The 9,831-nt window shown below is 39.4% G+C and overlaps 1 protein-coding gene across 1 annotated transcript; it reads left to right on the plus strand.

The window, feature by feature from the left end:
- Window positions 1–869: 869 nt before the first annotated feature.
- On the plus strand, window positions 870–2,636 carry LOC121406438 (lengsin-like). The gene has a single exon (XM_041597461.1). It carries the CDS (start codon window positions 872–874, stop codon window positions 2,207–2,209), a length of 1,338 nt encoding a protein of 445 aa, XP_041453395.1. The 5' UTR covers window positions 870–871; the 3' UTR covers window positions 2,210–2,636.
- Window positions 2,637–9,831: the final 7,195 nt, after the last annotated feature.

Consider the following 9,831-nt stretch of genomic DNA (forward strand, 5'->3'; position numbering starts at 1 on the left):
ATATGAATCTCATCGAATAGGCAATTTTGGCCCGAAGTGTGAGAATTTTTTTTATATCGTAACATGAAAGATTTTTTTTTGCAAGTCTTTCCCTCACATTATTTCATTCACGTGTCTTCCTCTTATTTTCTTTTCTTCTGTATTTCTTCTTCTTTTCCTTTTTTCTTTTCTTCTTTCTCCCTTTTTTTTGCTCTGCCAATTTTTTTTCAAGGGGGGCACCTGGGGGCACACCAAATCTCAGGGGGGGGGGCACGTGCCCCCCCAGCTACGCTACTGGGTAGTTGATGAATTGTCATCATAACTCTAAAGTTTATAGATCTAGTTCATGAAACTTGGGACATAAGAGTAACCATGTATCCCTGAATATATTGTGCTTGTTTCAGGTCACATGACCAAAATCAAAGGTCATTTTGGGTCAATGAACTTTGGCCGTGTAGGGGATATTTGTTGAATTGGCATCAAAACTTTATTTAGTTTATGGATCTACATATGAAGTTCATGAAACATAGACATTAGGGTAATCAAGTATGAATGATTGCTTTGCACGTGTCTTAGGTCACGTAATCACGGTCAATTGTCATGTTTGGTCAGTGGACTACATGTATTTTTAGTGTTTTCTTTTGTGAATAATTATTCAGTTGCTGTTTTCAAATACAGCACTGCTGCTATATCAAGTCGCGTAATGCAGGCGAGACTGCCAGAGGTGATCCACGTGTTTAAAAAAACATTTTTTTTTTGCCTTTCCCTCGCAAAAGTTAGTTACCCTTCTCCATTAGATAGAACAGTTAACATAATCTTTTATTTGAGCAGATGATATTTACAGGGGGAACTTATTCATTTAAACTCTTTTAATGCCCCACAGCTCACCAAGATGAGTCTCAGCCAAGTACTTGAGGACATTGAAGAGAAGGGGATCACCGCAGTGAGATTTGAGCAGACTGACTTAAATGGTGTGGCCCGGTCGAAGCTGATCCCTTCCCGTCACTTCAAGGACAAAGCAGAAGGGGCAAACTTCTACTTGGGTCATATCGGTATGGACGTCCAAGCCGGTGTGGTCTCCGGGACTGGATTCTGCGAGGAAGTTGGCCATTGCGACGCTGTCATGCTGCCTGACTTCAGTACATTCAAGGTGCTTCCATGGGCGGAGAACACTGCCCGTATTCTGATTGAGCCGACTTACAAAGGCGAGTATGTATCTGCTCATCCGAGGGTTGCGGCACGTAGGCAACTGGAGAGGCTGAAAGACCTCGGGTACTCCCTGTTTTCTGCTCATGAACATGAGTTCTATGTTGTGGACAAGGACACCAAGAAGCCAATCCACAGTGACATCAATGTCCGAGCCACATTGAGGATGGTTCCGATACGGAACTTCCTCAAACAGATTATGGAGGAGATGCCAATTGCTGGTGTTGATATTGAACAAGTCGAAACGGAATTAGGCCCTGGACAACTGGAAATAACATACAGACCAGCCTTCGGGATTAGAGCTGCAGACAACGCCTTCACTTTCAAGACTGGCATCAAAGAGATCGCACTTCTCCACGGATACCAAGCTTCATTCATGTCAAAACCGTATCCCAACGAGAGTGGATCATCCGCACACTTCTGTCATTCCTTGTATCTTGCGGATGAGAAAACGCCCGTATTCTATGATGCCAGCAGCCCCACTGGTCTGTCCGAGGTCGGCGAGAACTGGGCTGCAGGAATACTTGCCCATGCTCCTGCGATCGAAGTCCTCATGGCTTCCTCAGTGAATTGCTTGAAGCGAGTCGGTGCTCCTTTCTCCCCGAAAAATGCCACCTGGGGTATAGAAAACCGCTTTGCCATGCTGCGCGTCAAGATCAACGGCGACAAGGGCACCTATATGGAGAACCGTGCAGGAGCCGCTGGTGCCAACTGCTACCTGATACTGGCTGCGACCGTTGCTGCGGGAATAGATGGCATCATCAATAAGTACAAGCTTCCTGCAGAGGTTACCAATCCAGGTGTAAGCCATGAGGAAGTCACAAGCACGGCTGCCGAATTGCCAAACAACATGGAAACTGCTCTGGGGGCTCTTCTTAATGATGAGGTGATAAGAAATGCCTTTGGTGAGGATTTCATCAAGTGTTTCAGTGCTATGAAGATGCATGAGGTCGAATTGGCTAAACGGGCTAAAGCTAGAAGACAAGAGAATTGGGAATTTGAGTTTTATTTTGAATATCTATGAAAGAAAAAAGATATAAATATTTTGGACGTATAGATGTTCATTTCAACATTAAGGATATTGAGGAAAATTCTGAGCGTAATGAAATAATTTTGTTGAATAGTGTAAGATAAGAATCGTTTTTTAACCATCCACCATTCGGGTCATTTCATAATTACCATTTTTTGCAATCCGAAATTGGGGTCATTCGTTATTCATAAAACCGAAAAAGGATCAAAAACCCATTCACAGAAAAAACTCGTATAACCTTGTTTACAATGGCAACTGATCCAAGTATATAATGGTTATTTTGTTACAAATTGTTATAATATACGGAACACATGGGGGCGCTAGTCCTAATGGGAGAAGAGGGTTGCAGGCTAGCTTCATGATCTGTTAGTGCGAAAATCTTCTTGCTTTTGAAACTTTGGGCGGTTCGATCGATCCACCCCCCCCCCCCCCCCGGGGTACGGGCACGAAAATCTGATCTACATTGTAGCTATCACGACGTCCCGGGTGGGGGGGGGGCTACTTGAATTAATAAATGATACCTATGCGCCACAACAAAGACGAAAATCTGATGCTCTGGAACTAAATCTTGATCTTAAAATGGGAGTCTTCGGAACGGCTCTTGGCTGAACGATTGCTAAAATTGCAATTCTCTGGAACGGACCACATAAAAAATGGGGGTCTCCGAACTCATTATCGTACATGATAGCGGCTATATGGTATATAGCGCACTGTCCAGAACGAGAAACACAAATTTGAGGGTCTCTGGAACGGGGAAAATGGGATTTCTATGGCTTTTTAGATTGGTGTTGCTCTGGAACGAAAATTTAGGCTGAAAATGGGGGTCTCAATCGCGGCACATACGTATTATACAAATAGCCCCCCCCCCCCCGGGCACGAAGTGTCCCGTATTTCGACTGCCAAAATCTGGTCATCTTGCTGTCACCTATTTTTTCGTGTTATGTGAATAGCAGTTCAATACGCCCCCCACCTTTTTTTCACTGCGAACAGCTACCTTTATGAATACCAAGCTTTTGGAAAAGCGGCCCTATATGAATATGGAACCTCAAATTAGGTTGTTTGATGTACTATTTATTCATGTTTTGTTAATTGTGTTTTGTATTGATATATTTTCGCCTTGATGATGATAATAACGGAAATGATGATGATGATGATGATGATGATGATGATGATGATGATGATGGAAATGATGATGGAGATGAGGATGATGTTAATGAGGATGATGATGTTGATGAAGATGATGATGAGGATGATGATGGAGATGATGATGGTGATGGTAATGATGGTGATGATTATGAAGATGACGATGAAAATGATGGTGGTGGTGGTGATGATGATGATGATGATGATAATGATGGAGATGATAATGACGATGATAATGATGGAGATGATGATGATGATGATGGTGATGGAGATGATGATGATGTTGATGAGGATGATGATGAGGAGGATGATGATGATGGAGATGAGGATGATGATGGAGATGATGATGTTGATGATGATGAGGGTGATGATAGAGATGATGGTGATGACGATGATGATGATGAAGATGACGATAATAATGATGGTGGTGGTGGTGGAGGTGATGGTGATGATGATGATGATGATGATGAGCATGATGGAGATGATAATGATGAGGAGGAGGAGGATGATGGTGATGATGATAATAGATGACGATAATGATGATGATGATGGTGGTGGTGGTAGTGATGGCGATGATAGTGATTGTGATGGTGGTGGTAATGGTGAAGATGGTGGTGATGGTGGTGGTGGTGGTTGTAATAGTAAGGATGTAATCCTGGCAGTGGTGCTGACTAATGTGTATTGAATAGCATAGTGGAAAGAATGAAATAACAATGAACTAACAATCTTTATGAATAGCGGGTTGACCCTGTGATATAGATGTAACTATAAACATGACAAATTTTTATATCCTACATAGATTGAATCCTGTATAGTGATTGGTTCAAGTAGCATCATGTGACCAAATTTATTTCAACTATGATGTTGCGTGACGTCAGACCTCGATATTTTTTTCGCTATTCCAATATTCTGACGTCATTATTTCAGAAAACTGGATATTTAGCTGAACTCTCGTGCGCACCGGCCAGCGAGCTCTCTCCGCCGGGCGCGAAATTATTTTTCCCACCACAGTTCTGGACCAACGTATGAATATTCATGACCTGCGTCTTCGGAATACGAGTACGCATGCGCGTGGACTAAATTCACTCAGATCAGTGGTCGTACGATATAGCGTTCACGACTTCACGTTGCCAGCGCCACGAACGAATCAGCACCATCTAATTGCCGGTGCCCTTACATTACTTACATAGGCCTTATACTGAGCTATAGGCTAGTTAGATCTACTATATTTTGATCATAGCCCGATCATAGAGATATATACTAATAACGATACATCTCTATGATATAGATCATATTCTTAAACACGTATCAAACTGCCATTAATGACAAGACAAAATGCTATAGGCTATGGCTAGCCCCTAGCCTAGGCTAGCGCATTAAATTTATCTCAAATCTGGACCTGTCTGCATGCTTGCCAGTGACAGATGCCTGTGACTGACTAATGTCGTGGTTGACTAATAGAATTGATGATTCCGAACTTTATGTTTACCATGGCAATGAGCCATGGTCGCCTTGGTTTAATATGTCTAGTCCGTACATAGAACTAGGCCTATAGTAACACAATTGCCAATTTGGAGCACGGGAAATTAAAAGCTTAATAACTGGTAAAGAAAATGCAGATCGATCTTGTTGATCAAGACGGGGAAGATCGAGAGTTTGCAGAGCCGCGTGCGTTAAACAGTTCGGCTCACTGTGCCTGACGTTTTCCTACCTTCCATGCTGATACAGTGTAGATCAGAGTCTATCAAGATCTAGAGACTAGACTAGATCTGAAATTTATTTAGATCTAGGACTGGTTCTGCATACGGACTAGACATATTAAACCAAGGCAAATAAGCTCATATTGATCTCATGGGTCTAACCCAATTAAACGTAAAGTTCGGAGTTAACCAGTTCGAAGTTAACCATGGCATTAGTCGCCTACTTGTATTAGGCAATAGACAGGTCGACTTGAGGTAAAGTTAATGCGCTAGCCTGCGCTAGCCATAGCCTAGCATTTTGTCTTGTCATTAATGGCACCTAGTTTGATAAGTGTTTAAGAATTGGATTTAGATATAGATATAAGCCTATATAAGGCCTATGTAACTATGTAAGGGTACGGGTAATTTGAGGATGCTAATTCATTTTGGGCAACGTGAATGAGTGCGCTGACGACCGCGCCACTGATCGAGGCAAAGAAGTCCATGAGCATGCGTACTCTTATTCCGAAGACGCCTGTCATGATTATGTTGGTCCAGATCTGTGGTGGGAAAAATAATTTCGCCTCCCGGGCAAGTCCCGCGATGCGTCGGCGCAGGCACTAATCTGCGTTCCGCTGCTCGTGGTGGCTTGCGAAAAGTAGGTATTCAACGCAAGTTACCGGACTTTGCAAGCTCAGCGCATAGATTTTGGTTATAAATTATTAAAAGTAGGATATAAAACAAATATATCAGGTGTTTCATTCGAAAGCATAGTGGAAATTATTAATCCTCGGTTGGACTGGCAAAACTACTATATTTCCCTCGGGCCCGGCTTCGCCTCTCGGGGAAAAATAGTAATTGCCAGACCAACCTCGAATAAATAATTCCACTTTACTTTCTCAAAGCCTGATATATTTGTTTAATATGCATCCAAATGTTACATTTTTGTTAACTGACTCTGTTTCGGGGAGGGATAATACTTTGATATATTTATGCAAAATCAAGTTTTGATTTGATTTTATTTATTTCTGCATTCACATCAATATCAAGTTGTATATGATAATGAGTAACGAGTGTGTACTTGATGTTATAATTTAGATGTTATAATTTATGGTTTGCATGAAACTTGTTTTCTTCTTGACACAATTGTATTATAAATTATGTAAATATTAATATGATTAATCAGGGTATATTAAATTGGCTCACTAAATGAGTGGTTAATGTTACGAACATGAAAAGTTTATTTTCAGTATATTATGTATCATTTTTTTTATATAAATTTCAATTTTCCATGAAACTAGACTCCCTGTTGATTTTGTTTGATATTCTACTGCAAATTAATTAATGGTTTACTGTAGCTTTGTAAGGTGTACTAGATGTTATAATTTATGGTTTGCATGAAACTTGTTTTCTTCTTGACACAATTGTATTATAAATTATGTAAATATTAATATGATTAATCAGGGTATATTAAATTGGCTCACTAAATGAGTGGTTAATGTTACGAACATGAAAAGTTTATTTTCAGTATATTATGTATCATTTTTTTATATAAATTTCAATTTTCCATGAAACTAGACTCCCTGTTGATTTTGTTTGATATTCTACTGCAAATGAATTAATGGTTTCCAGTAGCTTTGTATGGTGATACAAAATAGGAATGTCATCAACACGTGCACAAAAGATGGCAATTTTTTGTTGGTTTTTTTTTCAAAGATTAGTTCCACTCGAATTTTTGGCAAAGGGATTTTGTCGGGGAGTGGTGAGGGTGGACAGGAGTTGAATATGCCTATATGATTCAGAGGATATTTTGACCCACCCCCCCCCCGCCCCCGCTTTTCCATGTTAAATTTATTCTCTGTCAAGTTGCAGGTGGTTGGGGTTGACTACATAGTCATAAGGACTATATTTTGCTCCGGAAGTGACAACCAAATTTGCATGACGTTGCAGCTAGTTATCTATTTTGATCAAATGTATACACCTTATTATTTTGATGAGATAATTATGTGCGATGTCAAAGTCTGAGAATGCTTCCTTTTAAGGGAATATGCTCAATGCAGAATAATATGATTTCAATTGATGGGATAAAATCAGACAAATATATCAAAAGTGGACAAGGAAGAACAAATTTTTAATATTTTGAAGTTTTGCATTCTAGTGGCGGATCCGTGGGACACATGCAGTCGGCCCGTGCCCCCCCCCCTCCCTTGAGGGCCATAATAAAAATTTGTAATGTATAAATATACCGTTTTGCCCCAAGGCCTGCCCCCCCCCCTTTTTTTTTTTTTTAGAGTGAGGATCTTTGTTTTCTTGTCAAATTTCCATCGTGAAAATGCCCCCACCCCCCTTGAAAAATCCTGGATCCGCCCCTGGTTTCCGCACGTGTTATCGTTCTAAGCAAATTCAAATTCAAAAGTTTATTGATATAAAATCCTGACATTGAAGGATCATCATCAAAAACAAAGAAACATAAGAAAAAGAATAATATAACATAAGCATAACATAGTAACAACGAGGGATTAAAAAAATTACCAATCTTGGATAACATGTTAAATTCGAGATACATATCACTGCATAGATATACGCACAGATATACCTAAACATAATACACCCATACCTATACAATTAACATAATATTAGCTTCTTTTTTTCAAGCATCCTCAGTCTCTCCACGTACACATAACTTTTTTCTATAATACCGTACATGTTTTGCTGATATCCATGTCATTTCTCCTTAATATCAACTGGAATTTATTTTTGTTAGTTATTCTCATAAAATCCGGCAGCACCTCCTTTGATAATCATTTCGGGGTTCTTCGAGGGCCTTACAGTGTACACTGAAATGGTGTTCATCCTCTACATAAGTCGAACAAACGGTGCCAGGTAAAAATGGCAGAGGTAAAAATGGCAGAGGTAATAATGGCAGAGGTAATAATGGCAGAGGTAATAATGGCAGAGGCAAAAATGGCAGAGGTAAAAATGGCAGAGGTAATAATGGCAGAGGTAATAATGGCAAAGGTAAAAATTGCAGAGGTAATAATGGCAGAGGTAATAATGGCAGAGGTAAAAATGGCAAAGGTAAAAATGGCAGAGGTAAAAATGGCAGAGGTAAAACTAAAAATGGCAGAGGTAAAATTGGCAGAGGTAAAAATGGCAAAGGTAAAATTGGCAGAGGTAAAAATGGCAGAGGTAAAGATGATAAAGATAGGCTATACATTATGATTATCATCCATGACCGGACTCTTGTCGACGAAATGGGCTATAAAAACTGATTAAATATGTTGTTTTTCGTCATTTAAGATCTACACTCTGTCATTTATATGACTAAACTCTAGCATTTTCTTGCCAAAATGATTTCAATTAGTGACTGCATGATGAAAGGATCTTAAGCTCGTAAGCAGAACAACGCTTTACATACAAACCCAACGATTTTTAAAATGTAAACACCAATGTGTGCAGCCACTAACCCTCTGAAACGAACAAGTTCGGGTCTACGTCGAACTACTTTCATATTAATTTAAACTGGATAAAAAAATAACTGAACATTCTGTAATAAAAGTATTTTTTTTAATTTCCATATCATGATGGATCATGATGAATAGATCCGCCAGTGATGTCACTGGCGGATCCATGGGGCACAGCTGGCCCGTGCCCCCCCCCTGACAGGTACAATTAAAATCTTAGCAAATATGCTAACTCAAGTGTGCCCCCTTTTTAAAGCGAGACCCTTTTCTGCTTGCTATTTATTTTGTTTACGAGTTAGTAGGCGGAAAACTTTTTTGCATGTCATTTTTCAGGAAAATGTGCCCTCCCCTTGGAAAATCCTGGATCTGCCCCTGATTAATGTGATAGGTTAAATGTAAATGATACAATTATTGTTCAGTCTTTATAGAGCAATACCTCAATGCAGCTAGTCCAAGTGGATGCCAGGTTACCAAAGGGTTTGACGTCATATATGGGAAGCTGCCCCATGACATTTTATGCACTAAAAATGGTTCATAATTGCTTTAAAAATATTTCAGGAGCGTCAGTGAAATGATTTGTCTCTTGATATATACTGAAGATAAAAAAAAAACATTTGGATTTTTCTAGAAAATTATATTTCATTAATATTTTCTATACACCAAATATGGGAAGGCTGCTCGCAAATGACGTCATCATTGAAATATAAAAGTATAGCTTTTTAAATCTTTGATTGATTTCCTAAAACCCTCACCATTATCATTTTATTTTTTCTGCTATTCTACAATGACTTTTAACCGAGGTTGAACTTCTCCTGTAATGAATTAAGTACAATTGCGATCAAGAGTGTGCTTCAAATTTGAATACTAATACAGCGATTTGACATGAGAAGGCTGTCCATGAGAGTACAGAAATAAAATAAGATATTCTAGCCAAAAGATTATCAATTTGGTGCAGACGATCTATCTATGATTTTAAGAATGTCACCCTTTCCATTATTTTTATTTTTTTTAGAACCTTTCTTAGTTAATCTATGTAGGGCTTACATGCGGGGGCTTTATGATTTTTTTTCATGGGGGTTGAAGACTCATTTTACCTATACCATTATGACCTCTGCCATTTTTACCTCTGCCATTATTACCTCTGCCATTTTTACCTCTGCCATTATTAGGCCTACCTCTGCCATTATTACCTCTGCCATTTTCACCTCTGCCATTTTTACCTTTGACATTTTTACCTCTGCCATTTTTACCTCTGCCATTATTACCTCTGCCATTTTTACCTCTGCCATTATTACCTCTGCCATTTTTACCTCTGCCATTTTTACACCGA

Source organism: Lytechinus variegatus, chromosome 1 (genome assembly GCF_018143015.1).
Source record: "Lytechinus variegatus isolate NC3 chromosome 1, Lvar_3.0, whole genome shotgun sequence".
NCBI lineage: Eukaryota > Metazoa > Echinodermata > Echinoidea > Temnopleuroida > Toxopneustidae > Lytechinus > Lytechinus variegatus.